Raw genomic sequence first — 22,646 nt, 5'->3', positions numbered from 1 at the left:
CCTTTAAACCCCATTAGGTTACTCTGTCTAATGTGTGTCCTGTATCATGGGAGAAGAGGCAAATCTGACTGTACTCTGGTGCTGTTCAGGCCACAGGTCTTATTTATAGGGTCAGTGTAGACCTTATACATTTATCTAGTTTTGTTGTGTTGAATAAAAATAGTTGCACTCCCATGTATTGTTATTCAAATACATTGAATAAGTGCATTCTATCCAATCTCTAAAAGTCCTTCTCTTAAGCCTCAAGCAGCCACCTTTATCTGAACACAATATCCCTTTGTATTGCTACGGGCATTGTACACTTGTAATTCATGTGGTATACAAAGCTAGGTGGAATCAATAAATTCATATAGGCCTACTGTTTTATTTTAAAATACCATATTTATTGACAATTCGATTCACAAATCAACTTTTGCAACAAAAAAACAAATCATTTTACATTTAGACCTTTAAAAAAAATATATACAAAATATACATTTGTGAAGCACAACAAATAATCAATCACAGCAAGTCAATATCATAGGGTTCAGCTTCCAGCATTTGTATGAACACAGACAGAGTTCCAGAGCCTTGGTTGCTTCACCCAAATTGGTGTATTCCCATCCCAATCAACCCATAGCCTGTGCCTTCAACACCTCACGAAGTGTCTTCAGAAAATATTCAAACCCCTAGACTTGTTCCACATTTTGTGTTACAGACTGAATTTAATTGATTAAGTTTTATGTTTTTCATCACTGTCCTACACGCAACTTATAGTGAATTATGTTTTTATTTTTTTTCCCCACACAAATTATTATTATTATTTTTTTATAAATTTGACCTTTAACTAGTTAAGAACAAATTCTTATTTTCAATGACGGCCTAGGAACAGTGGGTTAACTGCCTGTTCAGGGGCAGAACGACAGCTCAGGGATTTGAACTTGCAACCTTCCGGGTACTAGTCCAACGCTCTAACCACTAGGCCACCCTGCCGCCCCAAATAAAATATGCCCCTTTATGGCAAGCCAAAATAAGTTCAGGAGTAAACATTAGGTTAAGTCACATAAGTTGCATGGACTCACTGTGTGCAATAAGTGTTTAACATGATTTTTGAATGACTACTGCACCCCACACATACCGATAATTGTAAAGGTCCCTCAGTGGAGCAGTGAATTTCAAAAACACAGATTCAACCACAAAGACCAGGGAGATATTCCAATGCCCTCGCAAAGGGCACAGATTGGTAGATGCGCAAAAAAAAAAGACATTGAATATCCCTTTGAGGATGGTGAAGTTTTTAATTACACTTTGGATGGTGTAGCAATACACCCAGTCACCACAAACATACAGGCGTCCTTTCTAACTCCGTTACGGGACAGGAAGGAAACCACCTAGGTATTTTACCATGAGCACAATGGTGACTTTAAAATTGAGTTTAAACGGCTGTAATAGGAAAAAAACTGGCGATGGATCAACAACATTGTAGTTACTCCACAGTACTAACCTAATTGGCAGAGTGAAAAGGACGTTTTTTACAGAATAAAAATATTTCAAAACATGCATCGTTTGCAACAAGGCACTAAAGTCATCTAAAACACATTGTGGCAAAGCAATTCACTTTTTGTCCTGAATACAAAGAGCTCGTTATGTGTGGGGCAAATCCAACACGTCACATTACTGAGAACCACTCTCCATATTTTCAAGCATAGTGGTGGCTGCGTCATCTTATTAGGTAGTCTTGTAATTGTTAAGGACTGGGTCGTTTATCAGGATAAAAAAGAAACGGAGCTAAGTTTAGGCAAAATCCAAGAGGAAAACCTGATTCAGTCTGCTTTTCCACCAGATACTGGGAGATGAATTCACCTTTCAGCAGGACAATAACCTAAAACACAAGGCCAAATCTACATGAATTGCTTATTGAAATTTTACTAGGCAAATCGGTTAAGAACAAATTCTTATCTACAATGACAGCCTACTCCGGCCAAACACAAACGACGCTGGGCCAATTGTGCGCCGCCCTATGGGACTTCCAATCACGGCCGGATGTGATACAGCCTGGATTCGAACCAGGTACTATAGTGACGCCTCTTGCACTGAAATGCAGTGCCTTGGACCGCTGCGCCACTCGGGAGTCCCAAGTAGACAGTGAATGTTCCTGAGTGGCAGAGTTACAGTTTTGGCTCAAATCTGCATATGGCATGACCTGAAAATGGTTTTCTAGCAATGATCAACAACCAATTTGACAGAGCTTGAAGAATTTTGAAAATATTAAAATGGGCTAACGATGCACAATACAGGTGTGGAAAGCTCTTAGAGACTTACCCAGAAAGACTCACAGTCAGGGGGTTGAATCTAATCAAGATTTAATAGGGTTTCTTTTTTTAAAATAATAATTTCTCGTATTTTGTGCAGATCTGTGACAAAAAAACAACAACATTTAAATCACACTTTGGAAAAAAGGTTGCGAACTTTCTAAAAGATTGGATAGGTGTGAGCAACATGGATTTTTATCGCCGTGTTGCTTATGCCGATCCAACCCTTTCAGATCTACACATGCCTAGGGGAGCTGGGCCGTAGAAGAGGGTTAAGTAGGTAGGTGTCTAGGTCGGTCAGTGTGGTGAAAAAACGCTAGCGACACCTGCAGTCCCATGCTCCACTGAGTTCACATTACATACTCAAACTGAAACAATATTATCATGACCAAGACTGGGCATCCATAAGGTCTTACTCATGCATATATTTAAAGCAATGAATAACAAATGGCAAATGAAAACAATGCATTGAAATGTACTGTATGTGCAACGTGTGGATGCATTCTACTGTAGTGTATAAAAATCAACATATTCAGTTACTGACTTCAGACATCCGTTTTCCCTCGTAAGCTAGGCTCATTCAACAACAGTAGGATAGACTGGGGGCAGTTGTAACGGGGGTCAATTGTAACACCTTGCATATCTCCAAACTTGCTGTGATGAAACTCACACAGTGCATGCCCATGTAATGGTCTCTCTCCCTGCTTGAAAAGTTACAGCGAAATATCTCTGCACATTTTATGGGCAAATATTATTCTTTTTTTTAGGGGTGAATGTAGTCCCCCCCCACCCCAATCGGATGTATTTTTCCTTTACGCTCCAATAATTCAAACTAGCATAATTATCATCACTATATACTGGCTGAATATTGACGTGACACTATTGTTGTCTCTTGACAGGCACATGAGGTTGTGTCATTGTTGCTAGGGTGGGGGGCAATTGTAAAGCAGTGTTAAAAATGACTCTGAGCCAAGCTGCCAAAATATGAAAACAAGTGATTTTTACATGCATGATACAAATACTAACTAAATAGCCTTGGGGTCCAGTAGCATACCAAAGAAGTTGTAAACAGTTGTCTAGGAACCATCAGACTATTCAGATGTTTTGAGAGGAACTGAATGGCCATGCTCAAACATACTGTAATCATTGGTTACGTACATATAAATACTCATTTGTTGCAAAATCATTACATACGTCTATGATAATTCATTAACATTCATGTTTTTAAGTTAAGTGAATTTATTTGGTTTATTTTTTAGGTGTTACATTTGACCCCAGCTACTGTTAAAAAAAAAACACATTTCAAACCCTCTCTCTGGCCCTGGTACTTGGAGACAAACTTTGACTTCTTACAGCTGAGATAGGCTGAGGTCGAGGGTTGGTAGCCTGAGTCTATAGATGGGTTAGCTGATAACGTCACGAAAACAAGGCGCACGCTTCAAATGGGGCAGAAGTCTGTGAGAGGTTGTGATTCTGGATGGCCAGATAGCTACTAACAATGACAAGAAACTGCCACGTGGGGAGTCGTGACTCTTTTTGGTTAGTTTCATCTAGTTCTTGATATCATGTCTTGTTTTGAGGTGTTTTGACTGATTTCATGTCAATGCTAATATGGCTAAAATTAGCTCGGTAACTAATCAACAACTGTAACAAGAGCTCATTGTCCAACATTTATTTAGGTTTTCAATAAACATAGTCGACGAAATATAGTTTACATGTTGTCAACAACCTAAAGTCCTGTCTGTTTGGACCCATTGTTGCGCACGAGTCGGTTTTGTTGCTAAACAACCAACCCATCTATTGTCCTGCTGCAGAAGGCCACTTCACACCTATGTCCTACGGACCAGGTTCCCAGGGAACAGAGTCAGCTGACCTGGTCAGCCAATCAGTGGCTTAGCCTGGGAGCATCAGAACCCCACACTGCCTCTCAACTCTTCAGTTCTTTCCAGGAGGGCAGGTTGAGAAGGGATTTAAACTGATGTTCTCCACCTCAACTCACATCTGGACCCTTTCCACATGGACAACACTGCCTCCCAACTGGTGTTAGTGAGTCTTTGACATTGAACCACTATACATTATCACTTTCATTAGTTTTCTCCTCTTCTTGTTTGCCATGTATGTGCGCTTGTCCGTTCCTGTCCTCAGAATACCAGCTGACCCAGCCCCAGCCCTGGGTCCACGGCCCTCATCGGCCCATAAGGACAGTCTAGTGTTCTCTTCCCGTTTGCCGTGTGTTTGGTGTATGGAAATAAAGTGTGAATTGTATCCCTATCTCCTACTGGTCATTTACGCCTAACCAGGGTGCTGGGAAAGTTGTACCATAATCTAAACCGGTACCTCTTTCAGAGACCACCAAATGGTGTGCTTCTTTTTCATGGTCCTTCGAGCCGGATAGGTTAAATTGTCCTGGACTATGACCAGTAGTGAAGGGATGCAGTTCATGCTGCATACCATGCCCAGGACGAGGCACACACACCGGCAAGAAGAGGAGGACCGGGAACTCCGGAGACTCCAGTGAAAAAGGAAGAGGCTCCAGCGTATCACAGATGCTGTCATCAAGAAACTGCGGGAGGTAGATGCGAGGGGTGGCATGGTAACATCAGGACAAACCCAAGGCACTATGTGGGCATAGAGAACCCGCAGCGCTGGTCCTGAGTCCTGCCCGTCCAGCAGCCACTAGCTCCACAACCTCCGCCTGGCTACTGGCAGCACCCAAAAGTCTGCACTTCAAGCAAAGCATTTCCCCGGTAGGCCGTCATTGTGAATAAGATTTTGTTCTTAACTGACTTGCCTAGTTAAATAAAGGTTACATTTTATTTTTTTAAAGCCCCTGAGCACCGATGGATCGACCAACCGCATCCTGAGCTCAGGACAGGGCAACAGCCTCAAATGGCTTGGGTGCCATGGCCACCGGTCCAGCCACCCCCTCACTCATGTAGAGTGGCCACCGGCACGCCAGCCAGTTCTGCCACCACCTGGACTCCAGCATGTCCGGTGGTCACTAGTGCACCAGGAGGTTCTCCGGCCAGTGCCCTCGCCCAAGACTACCACCAGGACTCCAGCACGTCCAGCGGTCTCCAGTGTCACAAGTGCTCCAGCCAGTGCTCCCAAGCTAGTTACTCGGACAGTCAAACGGTCACCATCGGAACCTGAGCACATCCAGCAGCCAGCTCCGCACCCAACTTGCACCCCCGGAGGCACCACACCACAAGCAGCACCTGAGCCAGTGAAGCCATTGCCAGGACTGCAGCCAGTCCAGCAAGCGTCAGAGCTCCAACCTGCAGACAACCAGCCAGACCTGCAGCTACCGGTGCCTGAGCCAGCACCCTAGCCAACACTCCAGTTACTGTCACTCCTGGGCAGCCATAACCGGACTCAACTCCGGTGCTGGTCCCTACACTACCTGCTGCCCTTGCAGAACTGCTCGGCCTGGACCTGACGCCCACGACGACTCTCCAGCAAGAGTCCCAGTTGGCGTCCCATCCAGCACCAGAGCCTCCAGCGCCATGTACTCTGGACCTGCAGTCGGCTGACCCTGATCCTGTTCTGGTTCCAGCATCAACTGCAGTCCTCAAGAACTAGCCCTGACCTCGGCACAGCGTCTGGCCCTGTCCTGGACCCACCGGCCGACTACGCTCCAGTCCCCACACCATCGGCTGATCCAACGGCAGCCCTGGATTCCCCATCTGGACCTGATAGGATACAATTAGCGGCTAGCATGCTACACAATATATACAAGAGTTAACAGTTAACTGCCCTGGTATGAATGATTAGGAGTCAGATGTAAGTTTACTATTTATAAAAAATGACTGGCTTAGTTCAAGTGGTCTCTGAGCAAAAAAACAAGACAAAAATCGGTTACCAGACCACCCTATCTGGGATACATATTAGATAAGTGTTTTTACATTATATCTTCCTCACACACATCTCTTATCAGATTATGTAACTACTAACTACCCTATGAAATAGTGTACTTAAAAAGTAAGTACCTACACTCCAGTGGAGGCTGCTGAGGCGAGGACGGCTCATAATAATGGCCAGAATGGTGTAAATGGAATCAAACACATGGAAACCATATTTGATACCATTCCACCAATTCTGCACAATCCATTACCATAAGCCCGTCCTCCCCAATTAAGGTGCCACCAACCTCCTGTGGTACACTCCAATCAAAGGGAGCCTATGAAGGGCACAAGTGTGCGAGCTCCCTGAGTCGAGGTGTTAATCCTAGGCACCATGTTTTTGTGCTCTCTTAGGCCCAGAACAGACTCCTAGTCAACTTAGCATTTGACCTTCATTGTAGCCAACAATCAAAATAGGGAGAGCGGGTGTGGCGCACACATGATAAAATATATCCATTTAAATATACAGTATGACTTGGGACGCAAGGTTTTCCTGACCCCGTGAGCCAACCAGGGAACAACTCTGGGTCTCACGATCAGATGACATGGTCAGAAAAAACTCCTGGCCCTGAAGAGGTAATTCACCAGAAGCAGAAAGCACGATGGAAAAGGCCGGTTTGTGCAACATGACAGTTTGTCTGACAGCACATGATACATACATCAGCTATAACAAAAGCATCAATAAATAAATACAATGTATAAATACACAGGATAGAAAGAAATAAAAACTGAAAAGCTGCATGGGCAATGGCAACTCATGACAATCTGCTTCCCAAATGGTACCCTATTCTCTATAGTGCTCTACTTTTGACCAGAACATTATGGGGCCATGGTCGAAAGTAGTACAAAGGGTGGCATTTCGGACACAGCGAAAGTCATATATCAGGGATAAAAAAGTTCAAATGGATCTACTGATTCGATCACCCAACACAGACAGGTAGCCTGGTGGGTGAGTCTTTCTGCTTTTAGGCCGGGATTCAACACGAAACGGTGCGTGAGCGCGCTTGACATGGGTCATTTCCAATTGAGCCGACATCCGCAGCGTTTACCTTAAATGCGATCTGCACGAACCCAGTAAAATTGCCTTTGAAAGCAGCATTGTCTACAAGCGTGATCTGATTGAATCCCGGACGTAGTCAGCTTGTGCGTTGTTGATGTCGAACGCAGAAACATGCACCCAGGCTAGTAAAAAGGCAACTGAATGATATGAAGCACCTTCAGAATACCCTGGAACGCTCTAGAAGGTATTGTAATCGAGAACACCACAGACAAAACCTTGTTAACTACAGTTGAAGACAGTCCCCTCTTTACTACAGTACTCTGGTGGGAAGAATAGGATGGAAGAATGTACACAGGGATCAAACCAGTCTATGATGATTATAAAATAACAAAACCTTCCTACAGTACATGAGTTTCAAAGTGGCATGCTAGCACATTCAAATACAACTGACCTAAACAAGACTAATACAGTTGTACTTTTTCAAAGTACATTATATTAATATATATTCTTTATTGCATTACAGCAGGAGGATTGCCCTTGGCTTAGCTCGGGAGTCGGAGCATGTGTGTGAAACAAATAAATATTTGTTAGAAAAGAAATGGGGAAAAAAGAAAGAAAAAACAAAATATATTCTCTTACATTCTGGTTTAGAAAATGCCATGTTCATTATCTGGCTACAAGGCTGGGTTCTAGAGAGTAGCCTTGAGATTGCTTGCTGAGAAATGCTTAGTGTGTTTCCCTAGGTTCCCCATATTGACTTGAATCCAGTTTCCTCCAGACATCACCTGATGGTAGGTGTTTTTCTAGTCTGCTATTGGGATACTCTCCTCGGGCAGTGTTTCCCCTATATGCATTTTCTTTTTATATACACTACCGTTCAAAAGTTTGGGGTCACTTAGAAATGTCCTTGTTTTAAAAGAAAAGCACATTTTTTTTGTCCATTAAAATAACATCAAATTGATCAGAAATACAGTGTAGACATTGTTAATGTTGTAAATGACTATTGTAGCTGGAAACGGCAGATTTTTTATGGAATATCTACATAGGCGTACCGAGGCCCATTATCAGCAACCATCACTCCTGTGTTCCAATGACACGTTGTGTTAGCTAATCTAAGTTTATAATTTTAAAAGGCTAATTGATCATTAGAAAACTATTTTACAATTATGTTAGCACAGCTGAAAACTGTTGTCTGATTAAAGAAGCAATAAACCTGGCCTTTAGACTAGTTGAGTACCTGGAGCATCAGCATTTGTGGGTTCGATGACAGGCTCAAAATGGCCAGAAACAAACTTTCTTCTGAAACTCGTCAGTTTATTCTTGTAATGAGAAATGAAGGCTATTCCATGCGTGAAATTGCCAAGAAACTGAAGATCTGGTACAACTGTGTACTACTCCCTTCACAGAACAGCGCAAACTGGCTCTAACCAGAATTGAAAGAGTGGGAGGCCCCGGTGCACAACTTAGCAAGAGGACAAGTACAGCCTCACATGTCCTTAACTGGTAGCTTCATTAAATAGTACCCGCAAAACTCTGGGATTCTGGCTTTCTAGGCAATTTGTAAAAGGGTTTTCTAATGATCAATTAGCATTTTAAAATGATAAACTTGGATTAGCTAACACAACGTGCCATTGGAACACAGGAGTGATGGTTGCTGATAATGAGCCTCTATACGCCTATGTAGATATTCCATTAAAAAAATTGCCGTTTCCAGCTACACTAATCATTTACAACATTAACAATGTCTAAACTGTATTTCTGATTCCATAAAAAAAATTGTAGTTTTCAGCTACACTAGTCATTTACAACATTAACAATGTCTACACTGTATTTCTGATCAATTTGATGTTATTTTAATGAACAGTGTTTTTTTGCATTTCTTTCAAAAACAAGGACATTTCTAAGTGACCCCAAACTTTTGAACGGTAGTGTATCATAATTTTTGGGATGATAAAATATTTTCAGCGTAAACTTAAATGACTAAAACCAGATATAATGTGTGTAGAAAAGATAATGGAGCAATATTTTTTTTGACTTAGATAATCTTTGAGGACTAACAATCACCAAAATAAAACTAGAATATAAAATTCCCAAAATGTCATGGCTTTGATTTTGTTATAGTTATCTGAGTCACTCAGATACCGTAAGAACATGGCATGAGCCATAGGAAATTATCTTTAAAACTGTAAAATGTTCTCTCCGCCCCATGGCAAAATTGCAGGAAATTTGCTTTAAAACAGCTAAATGTTGCTTCTGCGGCCAAGAGGAGGGCCTCTAAATCCACACCATTGGCCACGCCAACTACCCCCCCACATCTACTTAGCCACCGCTGCTGAAAAAAATCCTGGTGGAAACCCTGTCTGGTATTGGGACAAAAGAAAGGAGGAACATGCTGAAGTGTGATAATCCCTATGTGATACAGTGTGAGACAATATCATTGACCAGTGACTGTGGGAGAAAAAAAAATCAATTATACCGTAATACAATTTAAACAAGGATCCCTCCCACCCCAAAAAAAGATTGGATTATCGCAGTGATAAACCACCCAGCAGGTGTAGCAGTTTGGTTGAGGTTAGCGCTACCTGCTAGGAGCCAGTGCTTTCGGGCTGAGGTGGGTTGAGTGCTCCTGGGTTCAGGTCAATGGGCACTGAGGAGGAGTGTGATTATGAGCTTGAGGTAGAAGTTCCCCTCAACCACAGATCTAGGATCATATTACCCTTTCTCCAATTCTAACAAACAAGAGGGATGAGAAACGATCTGACCCAGTGTCAGCAGTTAGAACCAACTTCAAGGGCTGATTGGTTCCCAGCATGTATTGCCACGCCCCTCTGTTCATTGTCTGAGCCAATCAGAAGGGAGAGTTCATCCCTAGTTTGGTCTCAAACTGTAGCTTCTGTCTCTTCTGGTAGCGAACCCTCACCCTGCAGACAGAAGGAATGGACAGATCAACACATAAGAACAGTTTTTCACCCCACATGACTATCCCTTCCCTAATCCTCTTCTCTCAACCATTCGGTCATCTGCAATCTTCTGCCTTTCTCTCTCTCTCCCTCCTATCATACCACTCCTACTCTACTTGCATAGTTAAATAAAGGCTAAATAAAAATCCTTTCCCCTTCCTACTTCTCTCCTCCCCTCACCCTCCTCCATCTTACCGTATCTCGTGTAGTTTGACAGCCTCATTGAGCAGCACCACCACCAGGGAGGACAGGGAGACCAGTAGCCAGGCCAGCATGGGGATGTCCTTCAGGTCAAAGGTCAAATGTGCCAACCGGTCCTGCCACAGCTGGTAGTCCACCGTGGCCTGCACCAACTGACCCAGCAGACTGGAGGTGGGGAGGAAGGGCGGGGAAGACCGAACGAGTGAGAAAAGAGTATCAGTTAAAACAATCTTGCCAAAACAAGCTGAAACTTCTCTATTGCAGCTGCCCTTTAATACTGGTCAGAAACAGTTAGGCTGCACGCGCACACACACAAACACTTACACAACGGGGACAGTGAGGCACCACCAGGTGTTGCTGAAGGGGTTCTTCTTCCACAGCGGCTGAGAGCGATGGACATAGCTCAGAGAGATGACCACTGGGAAAGGAGGGCGAGAGAAATGGAAAGAAAATAAAACGTACATACATGAACCTTGGCTCTCTATATAGGGCCCTGGTCAAAAGTAGTGCACTATATAGGAAATAAGGTGCTATTTGGGATACAACCGGACTTGATAGATGCAGGGGTGAGAGTGACACAGAAAGCTCCTCCTGCCTCCCGGGTGGCGCAGTGGTCTAAGGCTGTGCCCCCAGAGACTCTGTGTTCGAGCCCAGGCTCTGTCGCAGCCGGCTGTGACCGGGAGGTCCATGGGGCGACGCACAATTGGCCTAGCGTCGTCCGGGTTAGGGAGGGTTTGGCCGGTAGGGATTTCCTTGTCTCATCGCGCACTAGCGACTCATGTGGCGGGCCGGGCGCAATACACGCTAACCAGGTCGCCAGGTGCACGGTGTTTCCTGCGACACATTGGTGCGGCTGGCTTCCGGGTTGAATGCACGCTGTGTTAAGAAGCAGTGCGGCTTGGTTGGGTTGTGTTTCGGAGGATGCATGGCTTTCGACCTTAGTCTCTCCCGAGCCCGTACGGGAGTTGTCGTGATGAGACAAGATAGTAACTACTAACAATTGAATACCCCCCCACCCCCCCAAAAATAAAGCTCCTCCTACCTGTGTGCAGGGCCAGGAACCCAGCCATGACTTTCTGAGTGAGCAGCAGGCCGTTGGACAGCTCCCTGAACCAATGGGGAGCGTCCTGAGCCGAACTGACCCTGAGGATATCACTACAGCTGATGGTGGTGTTCTCTGCCATGGTCAGGTTGTTGGCCCTCAGGCAGACCTCGTGCAGCGTGAAGCCAAAGCCCAGGAGGTAGGCACACACAGTCAGGCCAAACCTCAAAAGGAAACAACCCAGGAAGTAGTTCTGCGTCTGCAGGAAGTAGATATACACAAATCTAAATGTTAAAAGGAATGCCATGGTACACATGTCATGATTAAGATAGATAACACACATCTGATTCAGAACTAGAAGAGGTGAAGGGAGCATATTTGGAGTTGGCCAATCATGAAAATGAATATAAACTTAGCATAGTCTAACGCAGGGCTCTTCGACCCTGTTCCTGGAGAGCGCCCCTCCTGTAGGTTTTCACTCCGACCCGGTTCCTGGAGAGCTCCCCTCCTATAGGTTTTCACTCCGACCCTGTTCCTGGAGAGCTCCCCTCATGTAGGTTTTCACTCTGACCCTGTTCCTGGAGAGCTCCCCTCCTATAGGTTTTCACTCCGACCCTGTTCCTGGAGAGCTCCCCTCATGTAGGTTTTCACTCTGACCCTGTTCCTGGAGAGCTCCCCTCCTATAGGTTTTCACTTCAACCCCAGTTGTAACTAACCTGATTCAGTTTATCAACCAGCTAATTATTAGAATCAGGTATGCTAGATTAGGGTCGGATTGAAAACCTACAGGACGGTACCTCTCCAGGAACATGGTCAGAGTGAAAACCTACAGGACAGTAACTCTCCAGGAACAGGGTCAGAGTGAAAACCTACAGGACAGTAGCTCTCCAGGAACAGGGTCAGAGTGAAAACCTACAGGACAGTAGCTCTCCAGGAACAGGGTCAGAGTGAAAACCTACAGGACGGTAACTCTCCAGGAACATGGTCAGAGTGAAAACCTACAGGACAGTAACTCTCCAGGAACAGAGTCAGAGTGAAAACCTACAGGACGGTAACTCTCCAGGAACAGGGTCAGAATGAAAACCTACAGGACAGTAGCTCTCCAGGAACAGGGTCAGAGTGAAAACCTACAGGACAGTAGCTCTCCAGGAACAGGGTCAGAGTGAAAACCTACAGGACAGTAACTCTCCAGGAACAGAGTCAGAGTGAAAACCTACAGGACGGTAACTCTCCAGGAACAGGGTCAGAATGAAAACCTACAGGACAGTAGCTCTCCAGGAACAGGGTCAGAGTGAAAACCTACAGGACAGTAGCTCTCCAGGAACAGGGTCAGAGTGAAAACCTACAGGACCGTAACTCTCCAGGAACAGCCCTGGTCTAGTGTACAGTAATACGTCTAAAACCGGGCCGGTGTGGGTAAACTACAATACGTACCTTTCTGGGGATGGCATCTTGGTTCTTCCCCGTGGCCACGTTCATCACAGAACTTTCTGGTGGCTTTCCTAAGAACGACACACTGCCAACACAACACACATAGTTATCATGTGTAATGCTGCTCTACTATATAACATTTCAGTTTGAAACCCATTTGGTTAGTAACAGTGATACCTGAGCAGTGGACAGCTGAAACAGGACAGCCAGAGGATATCAGTGATGTTCATGGGAGGTGGGAGCTGGGCGAGGCAGGCCAGAAACTACACAACGGCAGGGAAACAAACAATACTTTCAGAAAATATTCAGCTAAAACTGTTGCATCCCTCAGCTCTTTTATTATAGAAAAAATAAATAGGCTGGTATGAGAAACTGGGGTGACAAAAAGAGCATTAGTATTTCAAGAATGCGAGGCTCAGGACAGTCATGTTCTCTCTCTCACCTGGATGAGGACCAGGGTCAGCTGACACTGCAATAGGAACAGGAAGCTCTTGCGGATGCCGTACGTAGTGTGACGCGCCTTGAAGGGAATCATACACGTAAAATAAATATATTGTATCTCTGTGTGCGTGCAAGTGTACGTGTCTCACCTGTTCTATGAGTTTGACCATGCTGACAGACTCCCCCTGGTGGAAGGTGACAGAACAGGCCAGGGTGTTGAGTTGACCAGAGAGACTGAGGGGAGACAGACCCTCCACCTCCCCGTTCAGGCCTGCTCCTGTCGCGTAGCCGAACGTCTCCCACGAACACCGCGACGGGTACAGGGGGTCCAGGGCGATGCTGGGGGAAGGACAGGTGGTTTTGTTGTTATTCATCTTTGTTTATGAGGAACGGTATTGTTGACTTCATAATTTCATTAATGCCTGAAGCAGTTGTGTTATCAGGTTGTAAGTGAATGTATGGACGCACATCTTAGACTATTTATAAATGAACTAGGCAACAGCTGCCGTGTTTGTGACAGGCGTTTGTTTCACGTGTACCTGAGGTCGCTCTGTAGGAAGAGGCAGCTGTTGCGGAAGTTGGCAGAGCTCCCCAGGCAGCACGTCACCTCTCTGTTCTCCTGCATGATCTTTATCATCTCACACATAGCTACACACACACAAAAAAAAGATTCAGAACAATCTCACACACGTACAATGAGCAAAAAATATGAATCTAACAATTTCTAAGATTTTACTGAGTTAGTTCAAATACGGGAATCAGTCAACTGAAATAAATTCATTAGGCCCTGATCTATGGATTTCACATTACTGGGAATACAGAAGGTAGGGTCGTGGATCAGAAAACTAGTCAGAATTTCGTTTGACCGCCATTTGCCTCATTCTTCACATTGAGTTGATCAGGCTGTTGATTGTGGCCTGTTGAATTTACCCCACTCCTCTTCAATGGCTGTGCCAAGTTGCTGGATATTGGCGGGAACTGGAACGCGGTCGTACACGTCAATCCAGAGTATCCCAAACATGCTCAATGGGTGACATGTCTGGTTAGCATGCAGGCTATGGAAGAACTGGGACATTTTCAGCTTCCTGGAGTCGCCTGCCCATACCATAATCCCACCATGGGGCACTCTGTTCACAACGTTGACATCAGCAATCTGCTCGCCCACAAGTTGTCATAAACGTGGTCTGCGGTTGTGAGGCCGGTTGGACGTATTGCCAAAGTCTCTAAAACAATGTTGAGGCGGCTTATGGTAGATAAATTAACATAACATTTTCAGATAACAGCTCTGGTGGACATTCCTGCAGTCAGCATGCCAAAAGCACACTCCCTCAAAACTTGATATCTGTGGCATTGTGTTGTGTGACAAAGCTGCATATTTTAGAGTGACCTTTTATTGTCCCTTGCACAAGGTGCACCCGTGTAATGATCATGCAGTTTAATCAGCTTCTTGATATGCCACACCTGTCAGGTGGATGGATTACCTTGGCAAAGGAGACATGCTCACTCACTGAGATGTAAACAAATTTGTGCAAAAAAATTCAGAGAAATAGGCTTTTTGTGCTTATGGAACATTTCGGGGATCTTTAATTTCAGCTCATGAAACATGGGACCAACACTTTACATGCATATTTTTGTTCAGTGTAGCTGTAACAAGCATAGCTACATTGCAAATAAATTATTGATATTGATAAAATAAACTTAAATACCATGATCAATTGATTTGTATATTAAAAACATAGTAATGTCTTTGTACCAAATACTAAGCATAGTATAAAGCAGAAAAGGTTGATTCATGTATGGGAAGTGAACTGTAATATGTTCTCACTTACTCTCTGGGGTACAGTCGGTGAAGAGAGGCACCAACAGAGGCACGTTGTCAATGTTCTTCAGGTGAGGACGAACCTGGTGGATACCACGAGGTAGCTTCGCCTGGAGGGGGGGGGGCGAGGGCGAGAAAGAAGGGTTAGCAAGAAACAGGTCACAAGTCACAGTTGAGAAGAGAAAACGAGAAGAAAAGAAAAGAGAAGGAAAGACAAACAGTATTTGTCCTGTACTCTGTTGCAGTCCTCCAGGAAGCTGGGAACATCAGCAGTCTCCTCCTCTGGTAACAACGGCCCTTCTGCCTCATCTCGGGAGTCTTGGTGCAGGTCATCATGCAGGGAGTCCTGGCCTGGGCTGTTGGGGGCACCGTCACAGGGACTGTCCCTGTTTGGGGTCAGAGAGATGTGACAGTTCCACCCTGTCTCCAGGCCCATCTTCTCTGCAAACACCTTACACATACACAGGAGAAACAGACAGACAGGCAGATTGTCACCATTGTCATCAGCTTTGCCGTCACAAACATCTCAGAAAACACACCGTACTGCACCACATCGTCACCACCACAAACATCTCAGCAAACACACCGACCTTGCTGCGTAGTTCGTCCTCCATGGAGAAGTAGACGAAGCGTATGCAGGCGGTGACCAGAGCGTCTATGAGCCTGACGGTGTCCAGACGAGCCTGGAACTGGGATGACACCATTCCCATGAAGATCTGACCACTCAGAGCCTGAACACAGTCATCCTTCTCCACACCTTCTCCTATACCCTCTATGGAGAGATGTCAGGGGAGAGAGAGAGAAAGGAGGGGGACAAGACATGAAAATAAATATAAGCAAAAGTCACACGAAGGTACAACACAAAACACATTGTAAGTGTAGCTGCATCATCCTCTCTTCCCACCCTCTCCCCTCGCACCACCCTCTCCACTCGCCCCACCCTCTCCACTCGCCCCACCCTCTCCACTCGCCCCACCCTCTCCACTCCTCCCTTACCATCAGAGCTCCAGGAGTTCCTGCGGGAGTCGTATTTGATAGGGGTGGTGGAGGGCAGTTCTACCCCAGAGAAGAGGTTGGGTCCGGGGGCTAGCTCCACACATTTCCCATTGAGCTGGTTGGACAGGGACACCTGCATGGGCTTGTAGGCAAAGGCAGAGCAGTAGCCCGACAGACAGGCACGCTGGTAGAAGTCCAGAACTTTCTTCCTGTAGGGGGGTAGCCATATAAAGAGTGAATAATGCATGAAGGCCTTTATGTTTATTGTGGTATACGCAGAATTCTATATAATTCCAATGCAAGAACCCCCCAAAATTGTGCCCAGTCACTGATATCAGCAGCCCCCTTAGCCACGTTATCCTGGTGCCGGGTCTGCTCATTATGTTATTATAAGGCTGCGATAAGACTACATAAGGCTGCGATAAGACTACATAAGGCTGCAATAAGACTACATAAGGCTGCAATAAGACTACATAAGGCTGCAATAAGGCTGTGATAAGACGACATAAGGCTGCAATAAGGCTGTGATAAGACTACATAAGGCTGCAATAAGGCTGTGATAAGACTACATAAGGCTGCTATAAGGCTGTGATAAGACTACATAAGGCTGCAATAAGGTTGTCATCAGGCTGCTCTGACCTGTCGGAGCCAGAGAGGGGATAGATGTCGGATCCGTCCCAGACATCAGTGCAGGCCTCCAGGATGAGGTCAGCTGAGCCGTGAGACAACATCTGGACGTTATCTAGGGGTGAGAGGTCAGGGGTCACAGAGGTGCAACAAAACAATTCCAAGAAAGAGGTCAAGGCTAAAGAAGAGGGTAAGAGACGGAGAGAGCGAGTGTGAAACCAGAGAGATGGAGTGAAAGTGAGCGAAGGGGAAGAAAGACAAAGAATAAAAGAGCTATAGAGAAAGAAAACGCTAGCTATTCTCACTGGAAGAGGAGTCTCTGATGAAGAGGGAGATGAGGTGGCTGATGGGAGGTTGTCTCTTGGTGAAGTTGTGTAGGCGTCGAGGGACAGACTCCTTGGCCTTCTCCCCACAGGGCAGCTGGTACAGAGCCAGGTGGTTCTCCTGTTTGAACAGCTCCCTCGCCCCGGGAGTGAACCCTGAGAAACACACGGGAAGAAAAATAATGAAATAGAAGGGGTCAAGTTGTGTGTGTATGCATGCATGCGTGCGTACGTGTGCATCTCTTCCCTTCCTTCTCCTCACCTATAAGCCTGGACAGCTCACACAGTCCCCAGGGCACGTGGACAGGCAGCACGGCCCCGTGGCTTTCCTGCAGCGCCAGGTTACTGAGGTGGTCGGAGAAGCGGCAGAGCTGCTGGGTGACGCTGGCGTTGCACAGGTTGAGCAGGATGTTGAGGCCCAGGGGCTTGAGGCTGGGCAGGTGGCACTGCCAGCCCTGCTCGTCGAACTGGATACTCACCGGGTTCTGCTGGTCCTGAGACAGACTCAGCATCTCCAGGTGGTAGTCACACACGTAGTCCTCCGCGTCATTGTCACAGCAACCCACCATGTCCTGAGAGAGGGGTGGCGAGAGAGAGACAGGGGAAAAAGGAGGGGAATGAATGCTGTGCAGTAAGATAGTGATGACAAGAGATTGATTGATATATTGTGTGTGTGTGAACGCGCACCTTACCTGTTCAGGGCCCTGGTCCCCTCCCTCGGTGTTGTGGCTGAAGCTGACATTAGATCCCGAGGGGTGTTTGGTGCGTGTCTCCTGCGCCTGCCGCCGAGGCTGAACTGTGTCTTCGGAACGGCCGGTGTCATGTGAAGTCTCACTGGGCTCATGCCCGCCCCCCATCCCATCCATCACTGGCATACACAGCAGAGCCTCCCCCTCCTGGGTCTGACAGATAGGAAGACCAGCCAAATCAGACTTTCAATCACTGAAAAGATTCTATCAACTGTCAAAGCGTGTCTCAGTCACTACCTCAGACGCTTTAAAGGAAATAGATCATGGTCTCACGTCAGATAACGCGACGGTCGTGTCGCGTTAGAACGACTCCATCTGACGGAAGACAATGGAAACTAGATACTAAAAAAGAGAGCAATTCTATCATCATTGACGTTCTATATTCTAGTACTACAGGTTTAAAATGTCACTTACAGGACCTCGTAGACAATAAGAGCCCTTATAGGTAACCGAACGATACATCTGATTTTAGTGGGCAAAGAACAGGAGAAGATGAAGAGCAATTGATGAAAAAGTAGCAATCTACAGACGTATACCCCCCCCCCCACCCCAAATACACACCTTCTTGTCTACTCAAAACACAAACACGCACCTCGTCACGGTCATCGTCGGGCTCCATGCGGCAGAAGGAGTTGACAGACAGGTCGTCTCGCAGGTCTTGCTGACTGTCGCTGTGAGGCGGCTCCACGCGACCACTGAAGAACAACACGGTCTCTGGACTGGGGTTAGGCCAGGATAATACACCCTGTTTGTCCACACAACACAACACCTGGCGAGAGAGAGAGAAGAGTTATACCCGTGTTCATTTCGACGGCGAAAATATTCATCAAACACCTGCATTGCAGTGGCAATTGACAGGACGATAACAGATAACAGTCCTCAACTGGCAGCTTCATTAAATAGTACCCACAAAACACCAGTCTCAATGTCAACAGTGAAGCGGCGACTCCGGGATGCTGGCCTTCTAGGCAGGGTTCCTCTGTCCAGTGTCTGTGCTCTTTTGCACATCTTAATCTTTTCTTCTTATTAGCCAGTCTGAGATATGGCTTTTTCTTTGTATCTCTGCCTAGAAGGCCAGCATCCCAGAGTCGCCTCTTCACTGTTGACATTGAGACTGGTGTATTGCGGGTACTATTTAATGAAGCTGCCAGGTGAGAACTTTTGAGACCGTCTGTTTCTCAAACTAGACACTAATGTACTTGTCATCTTGCTCAGTTGTGCACCGGGGCCTCTAACTCCTCTTTCTATTCTGGATAGAGCCAGTTTGCGCTGTTCTGTGAAGGGAGTAGTACACAGTGTTGTACCAGACTATTGTGGAGGACTTAATTCTTCTGCTGCCGCGGATATAGCTGGGATGATGCTGGGCAAAAGGCCCAAAAAACTATACAGACAATGACTTCATCAAACAAGACTATTTCACGACGCATCAGTGACGTGGCAGGAGATGTTTTGAAACAATTACTGCTTCGCCTACAAGCCAGTGAATTCTATGCGTTACAGCTGGATGAGTCAACAGACGTGGCAGCCGGGCACAGGTCCTGATATCCATTACGTTTATGGGGGTCAATTAAGGAAGACATCCTCTTCTGGAAACCAGGACAACAGGAGAGTATATATTTAAAGTACTGGACAGCTTTGTGACATCCAATGGACTTTGGTGGTCAAGATGTGTTGGTATCTGTACTGATGGCACAAAAGCCAAAACAGGGAGACATGGGAGTGGTAACGCGCGTGCAAGCAGTTGCTCCCGACGCCACTTGGGTACACTGCAGCATCCACCGAGAGGCTCTTGCTGCTAAGGGAATGCCAGAGAGCTTGAAAGACGTTTTGGACACTACAGTGAAAATGGTTAACTTTGTTAAAGCAAGGCCCCTGAACTCTAATGTATTTTCTACACTATGCAATGATATGTGCAGCGACCATGTAACACAAGTGCGCTGGTTATCAAGGGGCAAAGTATAATAAAAAATAAATAAATTGAGAGACGAGCTTAAAGTTCTTACTGACCATCATTTTCACTTGTCTGACCGCTTGCATGATGATGAGTTTCTCACACGACTTGGCCTATCTGGGTGATGTTTTTTCTCACCTGAATGACCTGAATCTAGGATTACATTTTCCATTGTCCGCCTGTGACCTACCATTAGTGATCACCAGCCCCTAGAATCAAAATGTTTATTTTACAAAACGTTTAGGCTACTAATTTGGAGAAGCTTAGTTACCGTGACTAGACAGTCACAAGGAATTTGACTACTTACGACAAAACTTAGATTATAATATAGCTACAGCATGTCAAGGGGCAGGGCTCCAGACTATGACCCTTTAGTAGCATTTTGTGACCTTTTGACTTGGCTGTACGAGTAAAACTATTTATTTAGTCTCATCAGTGCGATCTGAACATTCATTATAATGGTCACCTCACTCAAATGTCTCAAAACTTGATTTGGTCAAACAGTAAAGTGCATTATCTTCATGACTCCTGTAATGAAAGTGTCTGCCCAGCCCATGGGCCTGTTTCGCTGGGACCTGCTGCTGTGATGAGCGAGCCACTCTCCCAGAGATAAAAAAAAAAAAAAGGCTCGTGATTGTATAACATTTCAAAATCCATTTGTGACAAATACATAGCTCTGGAAGCAACTGTTGTTCTCAGCTTTCTGTGGGTATAATTTTAAATTTGTCATATCTTAATCTTGAGCTCAATAGCAACTATTTTACAACCAAGATATTTGATATGGCTTTTAGATCATAGCGTATGAAATATGCACTTGCAATGGCCGATGCACAAGGTAGCAGGAAATGCAACAGGTTTTTTTTTTTGGGGGGGGGGGGGGGGGGGATTAGCTCCAAAATAATTTTGCCTTTGATATTAGTGCACATAAAGATCAGGGTTTCCTTAGCCAGAAATAGCCGGCTTTTGGCCAATATTTATTTTGTTGAGAAGACAATACATAAAATTGTAGCCAGCCAATTGTCGGGGAGAAGGAAAAATCCCATCGCAAAATAATGCTTTTTTTTAGCCTATTCATTGATGGAAATACCTGTCTTTGTAAATACATTTGACTGGTCAAACTTATCGGTATATAAGTTAATTTGCATAATTGAGTAGAATTAAATTGGCACGTGTACAGTATATTCGTTATTTATCTTATTTGTGCGCATACAGCATTCAGATGGGGCTCCCGCGTGGTGCAACAGTCTAAGGCATTGAATCTCTGTGCTAGAGGCATCACTACAGACACTGGTTCGATTCAAGGCTGTATCACAACCTGCCGTGATTGGGAGTCCCATAGGACGGCGCACAATTGGCCCAGTGTCGTCCGGGTTAGGGTTTGGCGGGGGGAGGCCGTCATTGTAATTAAGAATTTGTTCTTAACGAACTTGCCCAGTTAAATAAAGGTTCTCTCTCTCTATATATATATATATATTTTTTTTTTACAGATAAGAGCATTTAATACATATTATGAGGCATGTCTTACCATGCTTCAAAGTTGCCTATCAGATCTCCTCTTTCTACATTTCTACCAGATATCTCTGTCACATGAAAACGTCTGACAATGTTGTTTCCCACTAATTCTATTAAGGAATGAACATTCACGAGTAGCCTAATGCCTTGCGCGCATTGCTGTGCATAGAATGTCAAGAAATAATACTTCCAACACTTTAAGCTAAATGTTCTGATCTGTTGCGCTTACCTTTTTTTAAATGTAGCTTAGGTCTACTGGTTGAATTTGGGATCTGTCCTCCCACAACTGTTCCAGAGTCTGTTTGGAATAGGCTATTTCTTTCTCGACTAGCTGACCAATAGAATAGGTCAACTTTTCTACTATGGGTGAACAGTAGATTGACAGGCTAGGTATTTTGCTGCTCGTTACTTGTCTCGTTGGCTGAGGAAAAGTAAATGTGGACAGTTAATATAACATCTTCAAAGTGCACATCAGAATTCGGTAATGTTCTGTCATTCTGAGCACCATGGGTAGCGGGCCAAATCAGGTTACACACCCAATGTCTATCGGCCTGGGTTATGTTCTGTCATTCTGAGCACCATGGGTAGCGGGCCAAATCAGGTTACACACCCAATGTCTATCGGCCTGGGTTATGTTCTGTCATTCTGAGCACCATGGGTAGCGGGCCAAATCAGGTTACACACCCAATGTCTATCGGCCTGGGTAATGTTCTGTCATTCTGAGCACCATGGGTAGCGGGCCAAATCAGGTTACACACCCAATGTCTATCGGCCTGGGTTATGTTCTGTCATTCTGAGCACCATGGGTAGCGGGCCAAATCAGGTTACACACCCAATGTCTATCGGCCTGGGTAATGTTCTGTCATTCTGAGCACCATGGGTAGCGGGCCAAATCAGGTTACACACCCAATGTCTATCGGCCTGGGTAATGTTCCGGGTCAAATGTCCCGCGCCACATTTTCCTAATGCAGACCCTGATAAAGCTGGAAGCAAATTCATCTCCATTGAACAAAATTCATAAAATTCTGGAACCCTATTTTAAAATTCTAATATAACAATACCTTTTCAACCAACAATTCATGACAATCACTGGATTAGGTTGTACATCAAAACATACTGGGTTATGCTGTCTGGACATGTCAGATGAAAATATATTTATTGAAAAGCATACCATCTCAGTAGTCTATTACATAGTCAAAAGCACTATGAATGACTTTATTGAAGTGATAAAAAAAATAATTATATCGTGTGACACCACAGAAAATAATTGGTGCGACCAAATCATGGGCTGGTGACACCAATTGAAAAAGTCAGTGGCAACAGTGTCACCAAGAGAACATGTTAGTTTGGAGCCCTGTCAAGGGGTGTGATTTTTTTATCAGCTGCAGAGTAATGTGTTCT

General features: G+C 45.2%; 1 protein-coding gene across 9 annotated transcripts in view; it reads right to left on the bottom strand.

Annotated features, from left to right (window-relative positions):
• Positions 1-359: 359 nt before the first annotated feature.
• The window catches only part of LOC110498931 (transmembrane protein 94), a 40,286-nt gene continuing 17,999 nt past the window's right edge, over positions 360-22,646 (bottom strand). For 8 of the 9 annotated variants that reach the window (XM_090212309.1, XM_021575657.3, XM_021575659.3 and 5 more), the window contains 18 exons: positions 18,375-18,551; positions 17,726-17,935; positions 17,296-17,605; positions 17,016-17,189; positions 16,723-16,825; positions 16,084-16,292; positions 15,678-15,859; positions 15,323-15,538; positions 15,098-15,197; positions 13,808-13,916; positions 13,418-13,607; positions 13,270-13,347; positions 13,005-13,090; positions 12,831-12,912; positions 11,397-11,655; positions 10,679-10,772; positions 10,349-10,519; positions 360-10,114 (listed from right to left, as the gene is read on the bottom strand). In XM_090212309.1, the coding sequence (XP_090068435.1) occupies positions 10,042-10,114; positions 10,349-10,519; positions 10,679-10,772; positions 11,397-11,655; positions 12,831-12,912; positions 13,005-13,090; positions 13,270-13,347; positions 13,418-13,607; positions 13,808-13,916; positions 15,098-15,197; positions 15,323-15,538; positions 15,678-15,859; positions 16,084-16,292; positions 16,723-16,825; positions 17,016-17,189; positions 17,296-17,605; positions 17,726-17,935; positions 18,375-18,551 (2,823 nt within the window). In that variant the 3' untranslated portion in view covers positions 360-10,041. The remainder of the gene's footprint in view (positions 10,115-10,348; positions 10,520-10,678; positions 10,773-11,396; positions 11,656-12,830; positions 12,913-13,004; positions 13,091-13,269; positions 13,348-13,417; positions 13,608-13,807; positions 13,917-15,097; positions 15,198-15,322; positions 15,539-15,677; positions 15,860-16,083; positions 16,293-16,722; positions 16,826-17,015; positions 17,190-17,295; positions 17,606-17,725; positions 17,936-18,374; positions 18,552-22,646) is intronic. The other variant, XM_036955721.2, reaches the window with a different exon arrangement.

Source organism: Oncorhynchus mykiss, chromosome 20 (assembly GCF_057628025.1).
Source record: "Oncorhynchus mykiss isolate SJ-2025 chromosome 20, ASM5762802v1, whole genome shotgun sequence".
Lineage (NCBI taxonomy): Eukaryota > Metazoa > Chordata > Actinopteri > Salmoniformes > Salmonidae > Oncorhynchus > Oncorhynchus mykiss.
This window is presented reverse-complemented; position numbering and strand designations above follow the sequence as displayed.